This window comes from Anas platyrhynchos, chromosome 8 (genome assembly GCF_047663525.1).
Source record: "Anas platyrhynchos isolate ZD024472 breed Pekin duck chromosome 8, IASCAAS_PekinDuck_T2T, whole genome shotgun sequence".
In the NCBI taxonomy this organism is placed as follows: Eukaryota; Metazoa; Chordata; class Aves; order Anseriformes; family Anatidae; genus Anas; species Anas platyrhynchos.
Genome location: NC_092594.1, coordinates 18,727,167 through 18,751,241, shown reverse-complemented (window position 1 = coordinate 18,751,241; position 24,075 = coordinate 18,727,167). Strand labels below are relative to the sequence as shown.

The 24,075-nt window shown below is 44.3% G+C and overlaps 2 protein-coding genes across 8 annotated transcripts in view; one reads left to right on the top strand and one right to left on the bottom strand.

Moving 5' to 3' along the window:
* Nucleotides 1–14,832, top strand: part of AXDND1 (axonemal dynein light chain domain containing 1) — a 21,683-nt gene extending 6,851 nt beyond the window's left edge. For 3 of the 6 annotated variants that reach the window (XM_072041755.1, XM_021272295.4, XM_072041754.1), the window contains 17 exons: nucleotides 112–252; nucleotides 682–786; nucleotides 1,434–1,554; nucleotides 2,161–2,262; nucleotides 2,845–3,008; nucleotides 3,787–3,850; nucleotides 4,303–4,537; nucleotides 6,996–7,209; nucleotides 7,857–7,947; nucleotides 8,644–8,852; nucleotides 9,435–9,531; nucleotides 10,543–10,653; nucleotides 11,401–11,532; nucleotides 11,682–11,813; nucleotides 13,004–13,095; nucleotides 13,805–13,917; nucleotides 14,715–14,832. In XM_072041755.1, coding sequence (XP_071897856.1) covers nucleotides 112–252; nucleotides 682–786; nucleotides 1,434–1,554; nucleotides 2,161–2,262; nucleotides 2,845–3,008; nucleotides 3,787–3,850; nucleotides 4,303–4,537; nucleotides 6,996–7,209; nucleotides 7,857–7,947; nucleotides 8,644–8,852; nucleotides 9,435–9,531; nucleotides 10,543–10,653; nucleotides 11,401–11,532; nucleotides 11,682–11,813; nucleotides 13,004–13,095; nucleotides 13,805–13,917; nucleotides 14,715–14,815 — 2,224 coding nt within the window. In that variant the 3' untranslated portion in view covers nucleotides 14,816–14,832. The remainder of the gene's footprint in view (nucleotides 1–111; nucleotides 253–681; nucleotides 787–1,433; nucleotides 1,555–2,160; nucleotides 2,263–2,844; nucleotides 3,009–3,786; nucleotides 3,851–4,302; nucleotides 4,538–6,995; nucleotides 7,210–7,856; nucleotides 7,948–8,643; nucleotides 8,853–9,434; nucleotides 9,532–10,542; nucleotides 10,654–11,400; nucleotides 11,533–11,681; nucleotides 11,814–13,003; nucleotides 13,096–13,804; nucleotides 13,918–14,714) is intronic. The other 3 variants (XM_072041756.1, XM_072041757.1, XM_072041758.1) reach the window with 3 other exon arrangements.
* NPHS2 (NPHS2 stomatin family member, podocin) lies at nucleotides 4,337–24,075 on the bottom strand. Of its 2 annotated transcripts, XR_011810974.1 has the most exons (10): nucleotides 23,385–24,075; nucleotides 22,405–22,508; nucleotides 21,665–21,737; nucleotides 21,275–21,357; nucleotides 19,956–20,159; nucleotides 19,206–19,261; nucleotides 18,577–18,655; nucleotides 17,817–18,184; nucleotides 14,359–14,512; nucleotides 4,337–4,467 (listed from the first exon to the last, which is right to left on the bottom strand). XR_011810974.1 is itself a non-coding variant. In XM_021272303.4 (8 exons), the coding sequence occupies exons 1-8, from the start codon at nucleotides 23,683–23,685 to the stop codon at nucleotides 17,906–17,908; spliced, it is 1,179 nt and encodes a 392-aa protein (XP_021127978.1). In that variant the 5' UTR covers nucleotides 23,686–24,075; the 3' UTR covers nucleotides 17,749–17,905. The 2 variants fall into 2 exon arrangements, 1 of the variants encoding a protein (XP_021127978.1); XM_021272303.4 differs by lacking the exons at nucleotides 4,337–4,467; nucleotides 14,359–14,512 and having other exon boundaries at nucleotides 17,749–18,184.

Below are 24,075 nucleotides of genomic sequence, written 5' to 3'. Positions count from 1 at the left end.
AGATTGCCCTCTTGATAGCTTCCATTGCAGTGAAAGGAAATGGTCCTGAAGTGGGGTAAGAGAGATCTGCACTTTCAGGTAATTTCCTTTTTTACTCTCTTTTTACTGTAGGCAGAGGTATGTGGATCTCCTGAAGCGGATTCCTCAACAGATGAAGACTCTCTACAAAAAAATGATGGCACAGCGGTTGATTGACAGACATATTACAGAAGAACTACTTTATTTTAAGGAGTCTGTTGAACAGCTGACCAGGTCTGAATCCTGACTGATCCTAAGCAATTATCTCTATGTACTCAGCTTAGCATATTGTTGTTTTGTGTTTTTTTTTTTTTTTTTTTTTTTTTCCAGTTTTCTAATCTTCCTTCCATAGGAGAAAGACATTATTTTTCTGATTTGAATCAGAGCTACAGAGACTGCACTTGAGCCTTCTCACACTTAGTTTACCCCTTTACTGCCAATTGTGCGGCGTGGCAGCACAGAATAAGGGCAAAGCCAACTCCTTTCCTTAGCATGTTGTGCAGAAAGGGGCTGTAGGAGTAATCTGTGCACACAGGAAGATGTCTTCAAGATGTCTTTCACCTCTGCAGTGAGATGCTACTGTATGCTGAACAGACCAGTCTGTGTTAGCCCAAACCTTTGGGCTGGGCTAAGTTGCACTAAGACTGTTCCCTGCTGTTTCAGTGAGCTCTACGAGGTACGAGAACATGACCGCAAGGCGACCAGAGAAGCAGAAAAAGCTCAAGAGGAGCTAGCTGCAGCCATGCAGGAGGCTGAAGCAAATGCAAAGTAAGTTGCTTTCAAAGTTGAGGTTGGGAGATTTCTGCAGTGTGCTGGTATCATTCTGGCAGGGTTGCTGGGAAGAAGATGTAAGGATTGATTTCCTTCTAGGGAAGAGAGCTTGGCTGCTTGTGACAAATATGGCTGTTTTCTTATAAATTCTAAATTTCCCAAAGCTGTTGAAAATGTTTCTATTTTTAAGTCATGAAAGTTGCACCTGAGCATTTGTTGCTTGGGTGCTGACATTCCCTTCACCCCACATTCACAGTTGGTAAGCTCTTCTGAGTCAACAGAGCCTGCAGCTCTGAACTTGTAAGAGGTCTGTGGATGTCTTCAGATACCTAAGAAACTGAGGATTTAGACGGTTGGTACCAAGTTGTATTGAGTGCTCAGGCACAGAGATTCACTTACAGGAACTTCGTATCACGGAGAAAACAGCTTGTCTAGGCCCAAGAGATTTGTGTAAGTACTGAAACTTGTAATGGAAATACCAACAGAAAGGTGTTGTAGGGGCTCAGGCTAAAGGTACCGTGAATATACAGGACGTGTGAGAGGTGAATGAGGGGGATGAAAAGTCATAAGTTTAGGAATTACGAGAAAGACCATAAATATGGATAAGAAATGTGTGTACATACTTCATTGTCTTTCTCTTCTAGCCTTTTGGAACAGTATCGGGAATTGTATGAGTTACAGAGGAGACGACTGGAGTACCAGGTTCTGCTGGTAACCCAAGAGAGAGACATCTGGAACTCAGCTGCATATGACCTGGCTCTGAAGGTAGGTGCAGGAGGGCAGTAGTACACTGAAGGTATAAACTGTCATAGCAGGCAGTCTTGTTCTAAGAGCATATTTCATCCCAAGGAACATTTTTATTTATTTAACACAACTGGGTACTAACACACCTCGTACCTGCCATCCCACCATTTACTGAGGTTTGTTGTATTTCATGAAGGTGTTTATTCTTGTTCTTTTTGTTATTTATTTATTTAATGGAAACCAGATGAATCACACAGTGTTTTTAGTACAGACCTCCAGGTTCTGTGAAGGAAGAAATTCTGTGAATATTTCCATTCATTGATAGGCTTGACTAAAAAGTTTTGTATTTCCCCATAATTTGGAATATTTTAGCCAGATTCCTTAAAGATCTTCACAAAATAGCATTCTTGGTTAATTCTGTGTTTCCTTGCTTGTTATCTTCCACTTTTCCCTGTTCGAGTTTAAAATCTCTTAGACCTTCTGTGTCTGTCTGGGGGATAAGAATTTTATTGCTAAGATAAGTGGCTTCAACTGCTTGAGCTGCATGTCATTGATGGTAAAGATCCTGTGTTACTATCAGATGTTCCTCCTCTCAGAAGACAACAGTGCAAATAATATTTCTTTCAGATAATAGATAGAAACCAGCTCACGTTGGTACGCAGGCTCGATGTTAGTGGGAAGGCACTTACCAAAGTTCTCAAGCATTTCATAGTCCTGTTGGCCTCAAAGGTAGGAATGTGTCTGTGATGGGTACCTCTCCCGAGTGTTTGTCCGTGTGGTGTATGTCATGCTCTGGTTCTCAGTCAAGCATTCGGTAATTTCACTGTTACCTGGACTTTCAAATCTTGGTCTAGTTTAGAATAAGTACTAAAACTTGATTTAGTTCTCTCTCTTTCCACTTCTCTTTCTCATTACTCCATATTTCCTTACTCTACCACAAACTTTTATTTTTCTCTGTTTTCCCATCTTTGTGGTTTTCTTCCCTATTCCTGTTCCAGATCCATAAAACTGAAACAGATCCAGGCTAGTGTAATTTTGGCCTCAAAGTATGGGGCTGCATGGCCTCTGTGTAGCGTACAAGCTGCGAGAACTCAAGTGCTCAGCTCCTGTGTAACCAGGGAGGGTGAGCCAACATAGTCCCACATAAAAGGGTTTACAAGGACTGTGCTGTGGAATTACAGAAATTTTCCAGATCTTTGATATATAGGTATATCTCAAAATAGCCAGGCTGAAGGGGAGAATTCCTTCAACTCACATCAAAACAATCACTACAGCAGTTCCTTTTCCCATCCTCTTACCCAATGCCTGCAGGACACGAGCGACCTTGCTGATCTGCAGGAAGAGGCAGAGAAGTTCAGAGAAATGTTGGGTCGTGTTGGAGCAGAAATAGAGCATTTGGAAGAGTCCAGCAAGGAAAAACTGCAAATTGTGTGCCGCAGTCTCAACAAGTGGCTTCAGTACTGTGACAGTAACCTGTGAGAAGCCCAAAGTGTCTGGGGGCAGTAGTCAATTTCACCAACTTTAGCCCTGTGACAGCAGGTTTCACAAAGCATGCACTGACTTCCTGACTCTCAAATGTAAAGAGATTTGGTACAATCTGCAATTTTCACATACTTCACTGCTCCACTTTTGTGCTCAATACATTTATTTTGATAATCAGGTCCCTAATGGTAACTAAAGTGATTCTGTAGGTTTGTGGCTGAATTCAGTGGAGAGGTTGCTGTTGACTCCAGTGGAGCAAGGATTTTACCCTCCCATTATGAACCAGAGTTTCATTTTTGCAGCTGTCATTGCTGCGACAGAATTGTTCTGTTTAGTTTGGTTCATTTTAACTTGCAGGCACGTGCACTGATACTTCAGTAGAGCAGTACAGATACAAGACTCTAAGAGATGAGATTCCAAACCCAAAGTCTTTTTGTATGTTATTGTGTATAATGCAGGTTTTTTGTTAGTTCATCATGATATGTTAAATAAAGGATAAATGCACGGGCAAAATGCAGAAATGCACACACCACCTGCACTAACAAAAGAAATCATTTTATATATTTCCACTATAGTGGGAGTAATTGAATTTTCTTAACTGCCATCCAGTTGGCATTATGTTGAATCATAGAACAAAAATCACCACTGAGTAGTGCCTGTTGTTTTCTACTTTTGTTCAAAGTTACAGTTTGTATCACATATTCAGTGCGTATACAGTATGTCTCTTGGATTTTTTCTCTCAAATCTCATCCCTTCTTTCTCTCTGCTTAGGTCCTCTCAGATGAATGAAGGGCTATTGGATGAAATCATCCCGGATATGAAGATCTTGATAAATGTAAGATTTCTGGGGGTTGAACATATTATTGAGTGGTATTTGCTCAGCAAATTACCACTTGTTAGCTGAGGCACAGTAAGTGTCTATGCCTATCACAAAGGTGAATGAAAACACATCAGCTTAGTATTTTTGTGCTGAAGCTTCAATTAAGAGTCTGCACATGAAAAGTTGTGACCAATGCCAAAGCTCAGGCAGTGCATTAGACTTAGTCACACGTTTGAGCACTGACTGACAGCTCTGGTGACTGATAAATGATATTAATCTGTAGAAGCACTCACCATTGTCACCCTTGTGGAGTAAGTTGTCAACTTATTATGCTGTTTACTCACTGTGGCATCTTTATGCTCATGGATTCCTCATAATTCTCTTACCTGACTTCCACCACGTTTCTGTTGCAGCCAAGAGGTGGTCCAACTTTTGGAGACACAATAAGCTCACTGCTTTTCTTTTAGATGCTGAAGGAAGACGTACAGCAGTATGGAGGAGAGGTGTACTTAGTGAAGACAGAAAGTCTCAAAAGTGCTGCCAGGCTACAGGAACACTGGACAGAGCTGGGACAAACAGTGCTAAATCGACACCGGGACTTCACTGGGGCATTGCCTCCACAGTATGCTGCCCTGGAAGAAATAAACAAAAGTGCACATGAACTCTACCAGCAATACAATATAAGGATAAGTGGGAATAATGGTAAGAAATAACCATTTTTGTGGTTCAGGCTTTCTTTGGGTATGTCAGGGAGGTAGCAGGTAAAAAAAAAAAAATGGACCAGTTGACGTAATCATTAGCTTTTTGCAAAGCTAAAGTCTGACCCCCCAGATATGTGTTGGTAACCAAAAGCATTGAAAGGATAAACTCCAAGTAACTTGACTCACAATCACATATAAAAATGATATCTGGAATTTGAGATGCAATACAGTGCAATGAAAGAAAAATGCAGTACAAGTAAGATGTAAGTTTTATGTTAAATTCAGAGGGATTGTGTGCAGGTTGTGACTATGTGGATAGTGTGTGGAAATGTAAATAAATGTAAAAGTAAAGAATACAAGTTTATGTTTTAAATCAAAACGTTACTTTGGAGATCATTGACCAGATAATACTGTCTCAGAGTGTAATACTTTTTTATTGCCTTATCACTAAAACAAAGTTATCTTAATCTAGATAATGAATTATCCTGGAAATAAATTATGTAAATAAATGTTTTTGTTGCTGATATAAAGTTATCATGTTCTGTGTGAGATAACAAACATTTGTTAGGTAATTTGCAACTAACCTTCTCAACCTTTGCCTCTCAAAGGCCTTGACTCATTTCTGATTTCAAAATCATTTTCTCTCTGATGTTTTTAAATCATCTTATTTCCTTTTAGCAGACTAAAACTAAACTGAACATGCGCTGTCTAGAACTGCTGCTCGTTTGCTAAGCTGCTTCTTGTACTGCCACCTTATCCTTTCACTCAAGGTTACCCTGTGCTTTTTACTACATGATCTTATGCTGCATGTTATATTTCAGCCTACTAAAGGAGCTGAGATAAAATGATAAGTCTGTCCAACCTAAAAGACAGCTAAAGGAAGTAAATACTCCCAGTAGTTCTCATTAGAAAGTGAGAGAAGGAAGAAAAAACAGGGACAAAATTGGCCAGATACCAACAAGGCAAAAAGTTAATAGCAGATTGTCAGAAGCCTTGATAGTTAGTAATGATCTGGACAAAAAGCTGGGCAGGCACAGTGCAGACAGCTGATATAAAATTGCTTCCATCAATAAAGTGCAGAAAAAGGGTGGGTGATTGAGTGGGAGGTGTTAGATTTTAACAAAGGCTTTGGGAACTGGACCACAATAAAGTTATTCTCTTCCTCTGTACAAGGCAGTATATTTTGAATTGCTTGGAGTAATTTCTGCACTTTAATTTCATGGCTGCTCAGTAGAAGAGACAAGGTATCCCTTCCCTTCACATTGCAGCTGCAGTAAAATAAATAAATAAATAAATAAATAAACAAATAAATATATAAAGAAAAGATAAAGAAAAGGTAAGAGACAGTACTGAGAACATTGTAATTTTGTTGTGTAAGGCAATGGTATTCATTTACCTGAACTATTTAGTATCTGCTAAGATCTGACTACCTGATGTCAAGCAGCATGTGACAGAAATACGAATAGTTTGGTATTTGATGACAAAGATTAGAGATGCAGAACAAGCAAAGAGATCGGAGATTGTTTTAGACAGGAGATATGAAAGGACTTATATGAAGTGTATAAGGTTTGGCTTGAGGTCTTTGCTTTTAATGATTCTTCCTTGATCACTCCTCAAAGCTGTACCTTTTTGGGAAGATAAGATTTTTTTGACTGAACTTGGCAGCTGGAATTTGAGTGACATCTCCAGAGAGATCCAATTATGTCCTCTCTTTTGCTGGAGATGATTAAGCTTAAAAGATCAATGCAATCATGAAATCTTCCCAAAGCAAGCCTGTCTCATTTCTGGTTGTCGGGCTCCTATAGTGCACTCTGAAAGGCTTCACCAAGTGGAGGGTAACCTCTTCCCTTTCTTACCAGACTGAACATCCCAGCACTGCAGTACAGTAGGGAAACTGGTTCATTAAAATATTAAAAAAATTGTAATCCACCTCTATATGTGTAACATGTCATTTTTGCAACAAGACATCATGGAGGCCAGGACTTTAGCAGGGTTTAAAGTTAAAACATTGGACATCAAAAGCAGCTACTGTTACATTTTAAGCATACTCCCAACAAACAGAGAATATCCATCAGCATATGCCTGCTGAGTGAACGAACAAGTAATTTACTACCTTATCCAGGCATTTTACATATCTGTGTACATTGTATTACTTTTGAAGAATGGGGTTGTAACTGCAAAGTTTTTTTTAAAAAGAGTTCTATTAAGCCATCACATTTGTTTTTGTAGTAAGGGAGCCAAATCTGCCAAGACAAGAAGAAAAGTCAGAGCTCCAAATCAAGCCCATTTTCTTTCAGCTTGCTTTTAATTCAATGCTTACAAAACAGTTCATTCTTAATACCAAGCGTAGCCAGTTCCCACATAGGCTGTTCATCCCTCTTGGCAAAGGACTTTGAATTGAGCTTTGTTTTTGTTGGCTGAAAGAATGTAATTAAAGGTTCATATTTTCTTCCCTCCAGGCACAACTACGTTTTTGACAGCCTTGGTGAGAAGTATGGAAGATTGGTTATTTAAGGTGCAAAAGCTGAAGAAAGGTTCTGGCATGCACGAAGCTGAGCTGCAGGCATTTTATCACAGGATTCCTTCATGGTTGGCCCAGGTGGATGCAGTGATGAGCTGTATAGGCTCTGGCCAGTTGCACGAAGCTAAGAATGATATGGAACCACATCTCCCGTAAGGACAGGGGTGTTAATTGTATCTGGGCTGGCCCTGTACATTAAACTACATTCATAAGAAAAGAGAAATGTTATTTTGTGAGGATCCTGGCACAGGAAACTGGCAGTGGGATAAATGTGATCAGCTGAAGTGTTAAAATGATTGGTGACTGTCTTTCATTTGCCTTGATTTGGCCATTTGCTTTGATTTGGCAAGATCTGTGGAGACAGTTGGTGGCTTCAATATCACTCCTGGAACGCCACTGTCTTTCTCAAAACTGCCACCTGCTTTGGAAATCTTGACATTTGAAGGAAAAAAAAAAAAAAAAAAAAAAAAAAACACAATATGTGATTCATTTACAGGCAGATTTGTGGGGGCATACTCTTCCGTGTAGTGCTCCATTGTCTTTGGTAAATATCATCAGGAAATAAAGTATTTTCAGAGCAAATACATAACATATATGTTAGAGATTATTTGCAAATGACAAGCTCGTCCACAAACAAATTAACAAATCTGTCTGTCATGTTCCCAGTATATGGTGTACTAAATGTTGTTGTCCTTGAGCTGGCAAGCAAAAGGTGTCTTTGAGCCAGGAGATCCTTGGGTCTGGTGCACTAGATGTCGCTTTGTCTCTGGATTATTTTTTGTTGTTTTTGTTGTTTCAGGGTGGTACCTAGAGAATTTTCTAAGATGATTCAGCGATGGATTCTTTCTATGAATAATGAAGTTGAGAAGAGCATCATGCATCTTAATGATGTAAGTGGAAGCTTGAAACTGCTAGAAGAGCGCCGTATCTGGCATTTGCTCTTTCTTTTAAGTTTCATCTGGCTAGAGCACAGCTGTGAGGAACGCTTGTTTCTCCTTTGATGCCTTCTTTCCTGCTTAAATTCTGGCTTATGTCTTCCAGCCAGGGAAGCATAGCAGGACTCCTAAAAATAGCTGCAAGGTCTCAAAACAGTGCATGAACACAATGTTATTGTGCTAATCTTTAGCAAGAATTTCCTTTGGAATAATGTTGACATTTCCTTGTGAGAGAGCTGTTTTGGCTGCTAGTTTTGTGTATGTTTGTTTGTTTTTCATTTTTCTCCTGGGATTGTAGAGCAAGAGGCTCTTGCTATGCATTTTTTGGATGTTATTTAAGTATGATGTGAGATTTTTGGTTTGCTGCAGAATTCTGGACAAGAAAGAGTGCCACATGGCTGATTAAAAAAAAAACTCATGACGCTAAACAAAAACTTGCGGAAGGATAGATGCACAGTAGGAAAAGATGTGTTGGTAATATGAATGAATATAGAAGAAAAAAGGTGGTAAAGGTAAATATTTCTGTCATTAGGTCAGTTTGCAAATTGAATTAGGCAGGACATTGACGTATGTGAAACGCACTGACTTCATACTACATGGCAAGACTAGTCATTTATTACTGGTTTAGATTTGCTCCGATGTTTTGTGCAGGTGACTGAACTGCACAGAAACCTGACCCTGTGGCTGGTGAATTTGCTGCAACATGTGATAGCAGACCGCTTGTCCTGTGAGTGTCCCCAGCAGCAGGAGTCAGAAACTGAGACGGACAAGGACCTCAGGCTTCTGAGTGCTCATAAACTACAGGATGAAGCTAAAGAGCTGGTTGCGAAGATGTGCAGGCTGTCTGGTTCTATAGTTAGGTATGAATTGAGGTTTTCAGTTTAGTCTAAGGGGGGTTTATTGAGGAAAAAATGTATAGTGTGCAGAGAGATTCCTCAGGGCAATAGATCCCACCAATGTGGTTTTCCTTAGATCATTTCCCAAATCCTAAATGGGTCTTACTGGAATTTGGTGGGAACCTAATAAGACAGGTACATTGAAAAAGAATGGCAGTGTCTGCTTTATACTTAATGCTGCCATAAAACATGCTGGCATCTGTGATTGTGTGGGCTCTGCCTACATTTCTGAGCATGACCTCTGGAGGATGTAAAGCAGTACAGGTGCTGAGTCTGAATCCACGTCACCTGGACCAAAGCCTGCACCTTATTTGGCATCTGTGCTCACACATTCACCGTGGATTAGTGCAGCACAGGCACAGATAAGCTGACTGGGAGGTTGTTGTGTGAGTGGGACAGGTGAGGATTGCTCTTCTGAAGACTTCTCTAGTGCAGAAGTCTAGAGATAGCTCATACATCTTGCAGACAGCAACAGGATGCTGATTGAAAGGAATAAAGCATTTGAAGGTGCTGTTGCAGGGCTGATGACATTCTCCCTCTTTGCAGCTGCTGTCGTGAGATTGTCAGTGAAATTGTTCGAAAGAAACGGTCAGAGATGGATTTAGAAGCTGATTTTGAGTTGGAGGAGCTGAATAAGATCAAGGTAAAAAGGTGACCACTTCCAACTCTCTAGGTCTGGAGTAGCTGAGACCACATTTACTTTGTGAAAGGTAGAGAAAAACATGCGTGAGGGTTTCAAGAAGGAGGAAGACTTCTGCTACTGCAGTGGATTACCCTGGTCCCTCAAGTTTCCCACAGTCCTGGAAAGCAGATAAACATGGGTCATGTTCAGTTTTAATAATTTCCTTACCCTGTTTGAGGCTCTCCTGCTAGATTTATTCCATATGAGTGGCAGTAGATTCACCTCTGCTTTTAAGCTTGTCAGAGCCATGTACATCTAGACCCGAGCAGTGCTTTGGAGTTCCTGGAAGTGTTTCATGCAATATATCTCTATACATAATTAGATGAAGTCTTTTGAAGTCAGATAGCCTACCTTCTGCCTCCTTACTTCACACTTGCTGATAAAGCTCTTACTCAAAGTACATGTTGATGGCAGCATATTCATTTGAAGCAGCTGGGGGAGCATGATAATGTATATTTCTTCCTTCAGTAATTACTACCAGTGTGACCTCTGCTGTTTAGCTGAGCTTTGCCTGCACTTCAGGAGCACGAGAGGTCGACCTTTCCTGAAGCCCAAGGCCGCACTGAGCAGAGGACAAATGGTATTGCTTCCAGGAACTTAAGAAGCTTCTCTGCAGAAACTGAAAATGCTTGTGCTTCTGTTTTGTGTTAGCTTAGTGACTGAAAAAGTAACCTTGGGATTTGCACTCATTTCTGCCCTGTCAGTGGCCTGACAGACATTCTTGCACTGGCTCAAGGTGGAGCTTGTTGAAGCAATTAGTTGATGTGAGTAATTAGCCAGTGATAGATACCACTTCTGAAAGCTTGGAGAAATGTGTCTTACATTTCCTTTTTAGGGTGTGGATGAAAGGTTCCAGGTATGTCCCTGGAACAGGTAAATATAGAAAGATGGAATTACTTAATTTTGTGAATGAGTATGATCACAGCTATGTTTCTTGCTCAGCAATCCCTCTTTTCTGTTATGTCTTCTCAGACTGAGTGCTGTAATTGGATTCAAGTGTGCAGCCTTCTCCTTTCAGAGATCAAAGGCACTCCTGTCTCTTTTCTGGATTTAGAGGAACTGAGAAAACTCTTTGGATCAGAGGTATATATAGACTGCGTTTGCTGCTCTGGATTGAACCAGTTTGAATGAAGATCAGCTTCAAAACTTCTTAAAGAAGGAGCTACAGTTCAGTTTGAGGGAAGGTTTAGCATGGAGATCTCCATGCACTCAAAGCTGTGGTTAGAGATATGAAGAGTTATGACTGTAGACTGGTTAAAAGCCACAGTGCTTCTTGTGAGGGTAAAGCTGGAGTTTCTCTGAAGCTAGAAGCTACTACCCGCTGGTAGATCAGTTCACCTTGCTTTTGCTTCATCCCTCGGTGTGAACTTTGGCTGGAATCCTTGTGGTTGACTTGCTCAGGTCAGACTGAACTTCTAGTTAATTCCTTATGTGGCTAGATGGATGCCTGACACTGTCTGTGACAACTCAATGTGTTTTATGGTGGTCTAATTTCATACATAACAGCTGAAATTCTGATGATGAGAAAATGGCTTTACATCTATTGTCTTGAACAAATTGTTTGCAGCAGCTCTGAAGTTGACCCGCAGGCAGTGCCATGGCCTGTACAAAGCAGGAATGCCACAGTGGGTCCTACTTATGAAACATTCAGTAAAATTAACATATTCGTTTGCTATTTAAAATATATTCGTACTGAGGACCTCCTTGGTGGCTGAAGTCTAGATCTAAATGTGTCCAAGTGAAAGTCAGAGAGTGGTTAGCTTTCAGAGACTAGGTTACCTGGATGGACAAAGGAAGCATTACTAACCCAATCCTTACGGTGCCTTACAGGAATTGCAACTGAAGAAGCTTAAGGACACGACCATTTCAGAGGGGCTTAGAGCTGATGATGCCAACAGCTACAAGAAACCCATAACACAGGAAGAAACATTAGCAGTAAAGGAGGAAATAGCTCTTACACAGGTGACTACAAGCTGCAATATGCCACGTGCCAGCAGGGCCTTTTTTGTTGTTGTTGTTGCTTGGTGCATGTGAAACACATCCTCTTAGCTGCCCTGAATGTCACTAAGCTTGTGTTATTTCTCCTACTTCTTGTTCATTTTCTTTCTTAGCAGCAGCCCAGTGCTGGTGCAGATGATCTGAGTGAAGGTGATGAAGCTACTGAAGACATGATAAGATACGTAGGACACGACTCCAACATCCACCTAAAGTCCCTGAAGTCTGACATCATTTCAGTTACAGGGGTAGGAGGCTCTGCTACACTGAGGGCTTTAGCATGCATGGCAGAGCTCTGGAGCTGGGTTTTAGCTCTTGTCAGGCAGTGTAACGCTCGTCTCAGACCTGCTGGGGCATTGCAAGGTGCTGGTGTTCTCTTATTCCTCTCTTCTTGCCACTATAAAATACTCATTAGCACAGCTATTGCTGCCTCAGTTTATCCACCTGACCCATGTGTTACTGCCCTGTACCATGGACTCAGGACCAGTAACAGGATGGGTGTAGTCTGAACCAGGACTACCAGCAGAGACTGGGGGAGTCCTGGCAGCATTTCCTGGGACGGTGAAAATGATTTGGTGCTGGACACACGTAGGAGGAGAGATTCAGAGAGCTTCCTTAACAACAGGGAGCCAAGAAGTTCAAGTTGCTTTTGGCCAGCTGTGCATCCTGGGTCCCTGATTTCTCCACTTTCCTTTGGGACAGTACTCTTTGGAAGAGGGCTCCAGGCTAAAGCCTCTGTCAGTAAATTTGCTCCTCAGAATCATAGGGCCTGCCTTGTCCAGTCATGCTGGCCAGTCAGACATCCAGAGCAGAGCCTCGATGTACACAAACTGTGGATCTTTAGCAAACTGTCGCTGGCCAGTCCTACCCCCTAAGCATATGGTGTTGCTTTGGAGGTGGGCAGCTAGTGCCGAGTGATAGTGGGAGACTCAGGGGTGTGCCTGTGGATTTTCGTTTGTTTCCAAAAATAAGTCTCTGGAAATTGCAGTTATTTTCCTAAATTTAGAGTAGGAGCCTTTAAAGAGTTACTTTTCCAGAGAAGCTGTGGTTCTTTTCTTCAGATGACGAAAGCTAACTTACGCCTGTTGGACTCTTTAGGGAGCTGCCTCTCTCTCTTCTCTGAACACTGGTTTGTTAATTTCTTTGCTCCTGGTCAGGCTACAGCCATCTCAACCTCCATAACCCAGTGGATGCGTGGGCAACGCAAGCATATAGGCCAGTGGGGTATTCGTGCCTAAGTCAGAAAATGATTTTACTTTATTTTTAATGCCAAGATATGATCAGATCAATTCAAAACAAAATGCTTGAACTAGGCTCTGTTTTTACATGCCTTGCTGATATGCTGATACTGAGCTCTTGTCTGTGTTGTGACCATGTACTGAGAGCAGCACCAAATCAGGCACATTCACTTATGGAAGGTTTTGTTCTTCCCAACCAGAGGGAGATGACTGCCAGCAAGTCGTCAACTCCCTTTTCTCAGAAAGAGTTTGAAGCCCTTGCCATGCTGGAACATCTGCAAGTGCAGCTCCTGTAAGTACTCCTCCTATGCTGGAGGCATGAGCAGAGCAGGGTTTCACCCCAGGCCGTTCTGCTTTCTTGTAAAGTTCTGCTTCACCCATCTCTGTTGGCTTAACTCTGGGCTTCACCCATCTCTGTTGGCTTAACTCTGGGTTTCCTTCCCTACTGATTGTCTTGGGAGATTGATTGTGATTTATGTTAGCTAAAATGTGACCCATTTTACTCTGGGACCAGAGCTGCTGTCAGCTGTCCATACGTGTGCAGATTTTTTGCTTTGTGTACTCCTGAGGTACATTGCAGAGATACTCATGATAATTTTGTTTGTTTGTTTGTTTGTTTTTCTCTCAAGACTTCTTAATAGTTTGGGTCCTGTTAGCACTGGTAGGATGCTACTATCTGGGGCAACCCTGCCCGTTAGCCTGGCTAATAGAATTAACTGCACTCTGTGTTTATCCTTGCACAGTGCAGATCAGTATCTCACCCTTTGCTAGCAAACAGAGTTTTAAGATGAATTCACTTTGCAGGGTTTACATAGCTGTGCCACGAAGTCCCTGTCCCTTATAGATCTTTTAACAGTGCCCTTCTCTGAAACCATAAATGTGTTTTATAGAGTCATTCAATCCTACTGAACGCTTCAGCTTTATAAATCTTTCTTTTAGGTATCCTGCCAGTAGCTGCTTAGATTTGAGGTTTCAGCATTATCTTTGCTTCTTTGATTCAGAGAAACAGAGATCCGTGCTCAGAAAGCAGAGGAGAGAGCTGAAGGTTTTGAGAAGAAGCTGGGAGAAGCTCTGGAGAAAATCCAGGAGCTAGAGAGTGAGCTGGAGAAAAAAGGTAAAGTTGTCCCTGAAGCTACACCCAAAGAAGAACAAGGTCGGGATAATCAGTATTCTGGATCCTCTCCTGGACTGAGAGAGGGAAGCAATCTGTGAGGGTACCTCATTCATGTGTTCCATTTAGTGCAGGCCCCTTTCCTCCTGCACAATTTCTAGGGTTTTGTCTAGACTCATTGGCAGAGGCCAAGCAAGGAGGCTTTTACCATAATTCCAGATTGAGGCAGAAAGAACTGCTGAAATCCATCTGGTTTTGAAAGTCATTTGGTTTGATTTTGACATATGACACAGGGTCTGTATCTACTCTAGATATAGGAAACCACTGTAATTGGCTTCATCTTCCTTGTAAGTAAGCATTCCCTATTACAGTCAAAAAGATCTGCTTAGGACCACTAGGTTTTGGGTAGAAAAGAAAGTTCCAGGTCCCTTCACACTCACATACCTTTTGTGATTGTAGCACAGGATACCCTTGCTGTCTCCAGTTCTTTGAACACTGCTCATGTACTGGTCCTGCCCATGTGATGTGGCAGTGATTTCCTTAGGTGGCAGGTTTGTTGGGGATGAATGCATGTCCTTGCCTCCTTTCTCAGCTGGATCTGCTCAGATATAAAACGTGGAGAAGGAGAAAAAGTGGGAATTAAAACTTCTTCCCTTAGTCCTTCATTGCATCCTCTCTGACATCAAAGTAGGAGAGATTAATTGGTTTGTTGAAAATGTAATACCTTGGGCACAATATTACTCTGCATTTTAATGGCTTTGGTTTGTGTTGTGTATTTTTTTTTTCATTTTTTCTTTCAGAAAAATGCTTCCAAGAAAGCGTGTCAGAAGGTGAGGCCTGCTCAAGTCCCAAAGCTTCTGCCTCTGGACAGTCCAAGGGATCCAGAAAAAGCAACCATTAAAGAACAGCAATGCCTGAGTAGTTTCTTAGTTTCTTAGTGTCCATTCGTAATAGCATCTCGTTCCCAGTCCAGTGCCTTTGCTCCTTATCTGCTACTCCCCTCTCTGTGCCATCTCAGCGTGTATGCCATTTTTCTAGCTGGCTCTACCACTTCCACACCTATCTTGCTTATTCACTACTTCCTTCCACAACTCTAACGCATTTACAGCTTGTTCACCCTCTCATTGTACTGAGATGGCATTTAAAACACACGCTCTATCTCCCTGTGATTTCTGTGCTTGGCATCTGAGTCCCCTGGCTCCTCATATGCAGTACCCCTACAGCCTGAGCAAGCCAAACTGCCCAGCGAGGCGGTTGCCCAGGGCTGCTGCTTCTGTCAGTTCCCAGCCCAGGACAGTCTGTGTGGTTATAAAGCTCTGCAAGGACAGCAGCAGCTGCCTGGATTTGGCACGACTGCAGATTGACCCAGTCTCAGCTCTGAAGAGCAGGCAGTGAAACTGTCAGGAATTGCATCTGCTCCAGACAGCCCCTGCCAACTCCCCCCGAGTAAATTCTATTTTGAAACCATCATATATCAGTAATACTGAAGCACATTTTTAAATGATGTTTCCTTCTGCAAGGTTTTTGAATGTAATACCTCCTGAAGGTAAAACGACAAGTTTCTGCCAGCTCTGTGTACGTCAAAGAGAAAAGATCCTGCTGGAACAAGGGTTCTTTGGAACTGAGGATGCTCTTAGCTTTCATCTGCCTTTTCTGCAACTTTTCAGAAAAGTTACATGTTTGAAAAAAATATGCCTGACTTCTGCAGATAGGAGTGCAAATAGAGAGATGTGGGCCCTGGCACGGCGCCATGTGTCTCTGAAAGTCTTAATCCTCAGGCTCTGTTGTTCTTTTCAGACATTACTTGCAGGTGATGGTCCTTGATTGCCAAGGAACCTTGGTCTGGGTGGATTATTTTACAGGGAGTTAGAAATGTAGCCTGAGAAGTGTTTGGAGAAAGGATTGTCTGCTGCTATGAGCAGTATCACACCATTTTGCTCTAAGCTGGAACAGAGGGGCTTACCCTAGCATCAAAATTAAAAAACAGAACCAGCCTTAGAGAAGTGAATACACAGCTCATGTTCATCAGTGGAAGGTTACAGAGCTGTTCCGTTTCCCAGAGCTAGCTTTCCATGGCTGGATCACAACTGAGATCTATTGCAGACAACAAACAGCATCCTGAGAGGGTTCCAGTGGCAGAATGAACTGGATGGGAGGTGACACCTGAAGGTCAGATGCTGTGTGATCACTGAGTTTAAGGATGAGGGTTTTTTCCCCTTCCACTTGGAAAGGGGCTGGTTTGCTGAGTGTCCTTGTTGTAAGAAGGCCAGCAAATATTTGTGTGGTGAGAATTACGGGAACACTGTGTGCTGAGAAGGGGACTCTAGGGAGATGAAAGGGCTGATAAAATACAGAATTAGGTGGTACATAGTGGAAGTGGGCTCCTTGTCCCTTGCAGAAGTGTTAAGCCAGTACCTGCTGGCCATCCGTGGGACACAGCTGCATTTAACAGAAATATTACAAATGGTAGGTGCCAAGTGTGTGTCTTACCAGCAGGCAGAGAGACTGGAAAAAATGAGTGAAAATACAAGAGTGACAGACTGGCTGGGCTACCCCTGCTAGGCACGTGTGATGAGAAACTGCTGGGTGGGCGATTAAGGGCCACAAAATGCCTTCTGTCTTGGCGATAACGAAGTGCATGGTATTTCTTTCAACCCCATATCCTTCAAGGGAAAGGCTTACAGTATGTGTAGGTCCCTGGCTATTTCAAATAGCTTTGGGCAGATTTTATAAGAATTTTGAGGACTTCCTGCATGTAGAGTTTAGCAAGATTGCTGCAGTGGGCAAAAGTATCACTGTTTGGTTTTTGTTTGTTTGTTTGTTTGTTGAGTATTGCTGTTCTCAAGGCTCTCTGCTGGCTTCGTGCTGGATTCCCACTTCTCAGCCCGGTGGTAGTTGGCTAAATGGATCACCTCATATTTTCAGACAGTCCTACTGGAAGCAGATGCCCACAAGTTCAGATCTTGTCCTGCCTCGCCACCCAGTGGAAGCAAGCAGCAGCACAGCCTGCCTTCCCTCTGCACAGCTGAAAAGTGCCAAACTATAAATGCTGCCCTTTCCTTCTTTTCCTCCTTTTTTGGTACTAGAGCTAACTAAACACCTTGGTTGCCCGTGTGTGTATGTATATGTGCACAGGTGCTGATGTGAAATCCTATATCCAAGAGTACGCCACGGACAGGACCCTTCTCTCTTGTCCCTTGCAGGAGAGCCAGGCTGGCAGCACCTTCCAAATTCCCCGTGTGTTAAGTCCTTTCCCGTTCCCCCAGTTGTCGGGCTTCCACCCCTGCCTCTCTGGCGTTGTCACCCCATCACCCGTTCAGACGGAGGGAAAAAGGATCCCTTCTGTACCACCCGAGCGCTCCCAACTTCCCTGGACACAGCACACGGAGATGGGCTATAAGGAGGAACGTGCCCCTGTGCAAGCACTTCTGCCTTGGCTTGTTTTACCACCCAGCTGTAGGACTTGCTTTTCTTTAAAAAAGAAAGCCAACAGTGCAGAAGGGAAATCCCAAAGAGTCTGACTGTAAGGACAGAACCACAGGAAACCAATGCCTCTGATAAGTCCCTCCTGTGGGGCAGCTTGAGCCTGCCCCTTTTATCCCAGTGTGGGGCTTTCTGCACCTTAATTCCCTGTAACTAATGTCATGAGTGAGAGACGGGTCGTCAGTTTGGGGATGGGGGTGTGAAAACACAGCAGGATGGCCCGGACCCCGGGTGTCAGGGTCAGGTGAAAGGGAAGGGATGACAACCCTTTTCCCTCAATCCCCTGCTCACACAGGCACCAGCCCTGCTCCTCATGCTCCATATTTTTCCCTTCCCAAAACAAGTAGAAGCTTCTTCCACGTACAATCTACTTTATATTACAGGCCTGGCTGCCTCCCCTCCTGCCTCCAGGCCAGTACCTGCTGGTAGGCTGCCCGTAGATCAGCTTTGTTGCTCCTCTCTGAGAACGATTGACCACAGGCTGTGGCAGCCTTTTCTGGGACAACTCCTAGAGCATGGGGGAGTCCTTCTTGTCTTTCACACCTTCTGGGAGTTTTGTGGTGTCTGTGGTGAGGCTGCTCGCTCCCGGAGAGCTGTGGGTAGCTGGAGAGATCAGATTCATGGGGTCCAAAGGCAGGGGCAAGATGAAGGCAGCAGGCTTCTCTGCAGCAAGGGAGTGCAGGGCATGAAGGTAACGGAGCTGAGCAGCAGCAGGGGCACTCGATAGGATCTCAGCTGCCATGCGCAGGGACTCAGAAGCAGCCTTTTCCCCCTCAGCAGCAATCACCTAAATAAATATTTTTGTGAGGGGGGCACAAAGGGGGCAAGGACTGTTTATTACAGAGGGAGGTCACCTGGCTGGGTCCCTAAGGCAGAAGGAAACACTGAGGAGGAAGAGATTCCTATAAGCATTGTGGGCCAGGGATAACCCCAGATCTCTTGTGTCCTTCTGTCCCACCCATAGGCTAGGTACCAGATCTGGGACTCCACTGGTCGGGCCCTTGCTCTTGCTCCAGCTCCCTTTGCTAGACACAGCTCTTAAACGGGATCTGGAGATCTTGACCAGACCTTCCCTGAGCTGTACCCTAGTGTGGCATGTTCCAAGAACCTCAAACCAGGTATGGGAAAGGAAGGAGGGATGCTTTGGAAGGAGTTAAGAGGTCTTCAGGGTTGGCTTACCCGCACTTTGGCCTGCCTCTGGGCCTCTGCTTCCACCGCCAGGGACTGCCGGACTTCAGCAGGCAGCTGCACGTTGTTGCTGTGGTGGTAAGGGACAGGGATGAGCTGGGCTCTCGGCTCACCTTGCAGCCCTGAACAGTCAGTTGGAGGCTTGGGATGTTGTCTGTCAGCCTCTGCAGTGCTGTCCCCCTTTGGCTGTCTCTCTTTAGCCTCCTACCTCCATTCCCATCCTAATTTTCCAGTCTGGTTTTTAAACTTTCAGGCTGGAATCCCAACCAGTGCTAAGACACCGAGGCCTTTGATCTAGAGGCTTGGTGCTCACTGTGACTGTTGGGCTACCAGAACTGGCTGCAAATTCTGCCTGCAGCAGCAGTGAAGTGGTGATGAGATCCTAGCTATGGATCCTGCCCTGCCTGCCAGTGCAGGAGTGAGCACCAGCTTTGCACATTGGAAGTTTTACATGAGGCAGAGGCTGCAAAGGGAAGGGAGGACAGAGAGACAAGGGGTGAGGCTCTCCCTGCTGCAGAATGGCTGCAGGGAAAGAGCCAGAGCTAAAGAAACGTGAGCAGGGCAAGATGGGTACTTGCAAAAGGCCAGGGATGCTGCCTGCACCAGCATTTCCTACCTACATTTCTGTTCTCTCCACTTTGATGCCCCAGAGGCCTGTGACCGCATCCAAAGCCACCTGTGAAGAAGAGAATATTTCTGAGCACAGGGAGAACACCGGCCCTTGTCCAGACCCCTCAAAGGGAGTTAGTGCAGGGGTGTTAATTCAAGATATTCATTAGATTGTGTGTGCTATTGCTTGAGAACCCTCAGAAATAAAATTATTTCCCTCACTTCTGATTTGTATTTGCCCTGGGGTTTTAGCAAGATTTAACCAGTACTTTCTGTGTTGACTGTGGAAGCAAATCAGTTCCGTAGGAAACACGCAGCTGCTGACTGGTATCATCATGTCTGCGTGGCATGGCCACAGAGAGCTGCTGCTGGAGATCCCATGTGTTCAGAGCTTACGGCATCTCACTGAGGGAGCAGAAGGCAGTTCCCATGAGCATTTCCTCTCTGGGCTAAGTACTGAAGCTTGGATACTGCAAAGCACTGATGAAGGTGATCAAAAGGTTCCTTCTTGCCCCTCACACCGTAATGTTTGCTACTACACACACATGCCTGTGGGACCCACTCTGTAAATTCTTCCCCTAAAATGACTGAAAATTAAAAATAATTTTTAAAAACTCCCATTTTTCTGTGAAGGAGACACATTGTTATTAAACCCTTCTGGAAAATAGTGTCTGTGATTTAGGAGGACTGATTATGCTCTGAGCTTCCTAGCGGAGCCTGAATTCAGCCCTTGCTCTGCCCTCTCCCCCCTGCTGAAGCACCTTTATCTCCTGGCTGATGCTCTTTCTCTCCAAGAGAAGTTCAGAGAAGGCTCGATGTGCCAGGAGGCGCTTCGTGGTGGTCTGTACCAGCAGCTGGATGGCACTGGAGACGCCGGTCAGGGTGGTGAGGAGAAGAGAGGCATTCTCCAAACGGTAGTAGCAGACAGCATCTATCTCCAAGGTAACCATGTCTTTAGTCACCACCTAAAAAGATGTTAGGGGAGATAGAGCTGGTTCTGACAACTTTAAGGTAGCAGAGAAAAATGCATGACTCGGGGAATGAGGGAGACTAGCTGGATGGTTAAATCTTTGTCATTTCCACCTCTACTACTTTCTGACCTTGGGGGGAAACTATATAACCTCCAAATCTCAGTTCCCTGCAGAGCATCACCGTGTCTGCCTCCTCAGTTTGGGTACTGAGTTAGGAACTGTGAGCAGGTGAACGTCCTACTCTGTGATTCCCTGCCCACTGCTGCCTAGTCCAGTCCTGTTCTGTGGTGTGTGCTCAGTGCTGCTCAGTACCATCACCACAAGGATTTGCTGTACAGCGTGGGTACCAGATAAAGGCAACGGCACAGAGAACAGGTCCTAGAAGGAAAAGAGGGGCTATTAGAGCTTAAGCCTGGGGGACTGTGGCTAGGGAGGTTGCAGCTTCCAGGGTTAGCAGCAAGGATTCTGCCCTTTCTCCTTTTCAGGCTTGTACAGGAAGAGAGTAGCCTCATTGAGGAACACCCCTGTAAGGCTGTAAAGTCTGTGCTTCTGTCCCTGCTGTATGTACCCCTCAGTGTGGTGGGTTAAAAAAAAAAAAAAAAAAAAGGTCCAATAGCTTTGGCCCAGCCACTTCCTATTGGTATATGTTACCACTAAAGCTTGTGAAATTGAATGGGATTGAATCTCTAAATTTGTAACGCAGTGGTTTTAAAACATAAATAAAAATAAATAAAAACAAATACTATGGTGAATTTTTGGCTTTCCATTTTCTGAAGTGTTAGGGTTACTTTGAGACACTTTTTCAAACTTCTCCATGCAGCCATGAAGGCTGGAAGTATAGCAGCAGGGAGTTAAGGGGGACTTCTCATTCACTCACTGGATTCCAGGAGCTAGGGCTTTGCAAAGAAGGCCTAGTGGAAGATCTGCAGTGAGATCTGAAGCACGGGCAGTGTTAAGCAGAACCTTATGGCCAAGGGATTGGTCCTTCGTGACCTGGCTCCAGGATCGCTATCTGAAGCCATCACTTTCTTAATAGCAATGCAAAATTGGAACTGTCACAATGATAAAGAGACCCAAGAATTAATACAGAGAAGGGGTGGCAGTCATACCTGGTGGAAGGGGATCTCTAGGGTTTTGAGGCGGAGGTCCACCTTGTGATATGTGTCCAGGCAGGGAAGAAAAAAGAAAAGGCCTGTGGAGGAAAAGAAAGGCAGCTGGTGATCATCAGAACCACAGAAATTGCCTCCTCTACTCTGGGGAGCTGGGGAAGGGTCAGCATGCAGAACTACAGAAGACCAGCAATATATGGGCTCCAATTGTGAGGCTGTTTCTGTACTGGGAAAAGCTGTTAGAAACTACTGAACCCAAGAAGAAGGACCAAAGACATACTGTTTACTGTCCAGTTGTACCTGTTTGGAAGGCACACCAAGTGAGCTTTGGTAAAGCATGATGAAGAGGAGTGACATGGCTGGGGGCAGCTCAATGAGCATCTTACTTACCAGGTCCTCTGGCTCTGCCAGGAAGGAGACGCCCAAGGCGGAAAACGATGGCTCTCTCGTACTCCCGCACTACCTGCAGAGGGAGACAAAAGCTAGGCTGGAGGGGAAGGCAAAGGATTGGCAAAAGAAGTCTGAACAGTCTGTGTGGGAAGACGTGTGCTCTGGTAAAGCCCTGCAAAGGGAGGGTTTCAGCAGGCTGAGAGCTGCTGGAGTCTCCTGTCACCAAGTCCCTTTACCCCAGCGGAGAGCCTGGCCCAAAACTGCTGCTTGGCTCATGCACAAGCAGTGGAGGAGCAGCCTGAGATTTGGTAGGAGCAGGCAGCCTGTGCTAGAGCTTCCCAGGATTTCCCAGGATGAGGCCAGCACTCTGCTTCCTTCTAGGCTGGCTGAACTTGAACACCCTGAGCTTAAATTTTCCATTTCCTGAGAAGCAGTAATAAAAATACGTCTACTTGTTGCCATGCTATAAATCTGAGAAAACTGGAGGAAGAGGGGAAATCTGCTATTAACTGGGAGATCAATCTCTCTAAAATTGTAATGCAAAACCTATTTACCCTGCTGCTGCAATGCAGCCATCTCTGAACTGGGTAGGCTGAAGGTTGTGTTTAAAAGTGAACAGACCTGCAATTTGTTTAAAAACAGGAACTTAAGCCAAAGCTTTATGCCAATATGTACCAGCGGGGCACATCCACACCAGGCACTGAATACCACATGTAAAGAGGCACTGTGCCTGTTCTCACCTTCATGCAGAACCAGACAGAAATGGGGAAGGTCATTACGATGAACAGGAAAGACAAGATAGTCAGCAGCCACTCGCAGATGCCGAGACCTGGTGACTTTATACCTAGGGAGAAATCAAATCCAACATGGTTGAGTTAGGAGAGGACAGTTCCCAGAATACTGATAGCCTGGCAACTGCCTGCACAGATAAATGTCAGTGTCATCCTTTGCCTAGACCTGGCATGTTTGAACCATTTGGCACTCTCTGGATCTGTGTTTAAAAAACAGTTCCTGTCTCAGGGGGCCAAGAGCTGCCAGGACAGACTGACAAATTTTATCTCTGCATTACTGACAGCAATGGAGCCACACTTCCCCACGGTGCCTTTACTAAAGAGCACTTTTCAGCTTGAAGGCCTGTGGCTACCAAGCAGTGTTGGAAGGCTCAGAATGGGCAACTTGCTGGCTGAGCTGGGATCCCAGAAGCATATTTAGAAAGACAAGCTAATGACAAAGAGAAGGATTGCAAATAAGAGGTAGCTTTCAACACACACAGCCTGTAAGTACCCCTCTCTATCAGGGGCATCCAAAATATCCTGAGGACAATTTTAGTCCCATTCCAGAGAAGAGGAGCTGTTCTCAAGGGTTATCTAGAAGGGAGCTATAAGTTCATGGCCCTAAGAACTCTGCTGTAAAGCTATCCGTGTCCACCTAAAGAAGGGCAAGCCAGAAAATTATGAACAAGAATAGAATTGGGGATTAGTGAGCTGAAGCAAAATGGATTCTGGGGATGTAAGTGCTGGTTGCAAAGTTCATTGCTTTGCTAGGCAGTGCTGATCTTCCTGTACTGACTGTAGAAGTTGGCTGGGAGGCTGGCTGGCTATCCATCTTGAGAATAACTACACAGCCGTGCAAGGTGAGCGTGGCAACACTCACTGTGCAGAAAGCAAAGTCACACTGTGACCCACACAGTTTTCTGCCCCTTCCCTTCTATAAGCCATACCTTCTTCATGACGCTCGCTGTCCAGCAACATCATTGCCTCCATTTCTTCATCAGATATCACATCATCCACATCCACCACCGTGGATGTGTGCACCCGACCATCAGTCCCTGCAATGCTCTTGATCTCCTTTTTTTTCTCCTGTTCTACATCTCCTGTTTCTTTGTTGGCTTCTCTGCTGCTCTCCCTCTTCTCTCGTTTCTTCCGTGTAGCCAGGGGCTCTCTGTTTCTCTTACGAGACTCCCTGGAAGAGCTCCGAGACCTCTCATCCATCCTCATCTGATTCTCTGTATTGAGGAGCATGCAGCTTCCTGTGGGAGTAGGATGAATTTGTGCTTGAATTTATTGCTGCAGGCAAGGGAGGGAAGAAGGGGAGGTGTCAGATCAAGGAGGCTTGTTCCAAGTTTATCACAGGCTTGTCAGACATAATGGGCAGTGAAGTGAACAAGCTGTTTCCCAGCTGCTCTGCTCTCATCTCACACTGCTGTGGAGATGGGAAGGAAAGTTAGACCTGGACAAGGTGGACTCCAGGGTAGCTTTCTGTTTGTATCTTCCTGCCCTTGGAAATAAAGTATGATCAAAAGCCCTTGTGATTTTTAGCAGATGGTTTTTACAAAGTTGTTGAAAAGCAACCTAAAAGTAACTGGCAGATATTTGGCTCTGAAGACCTGAGATGTGACTGGTACAATAAAC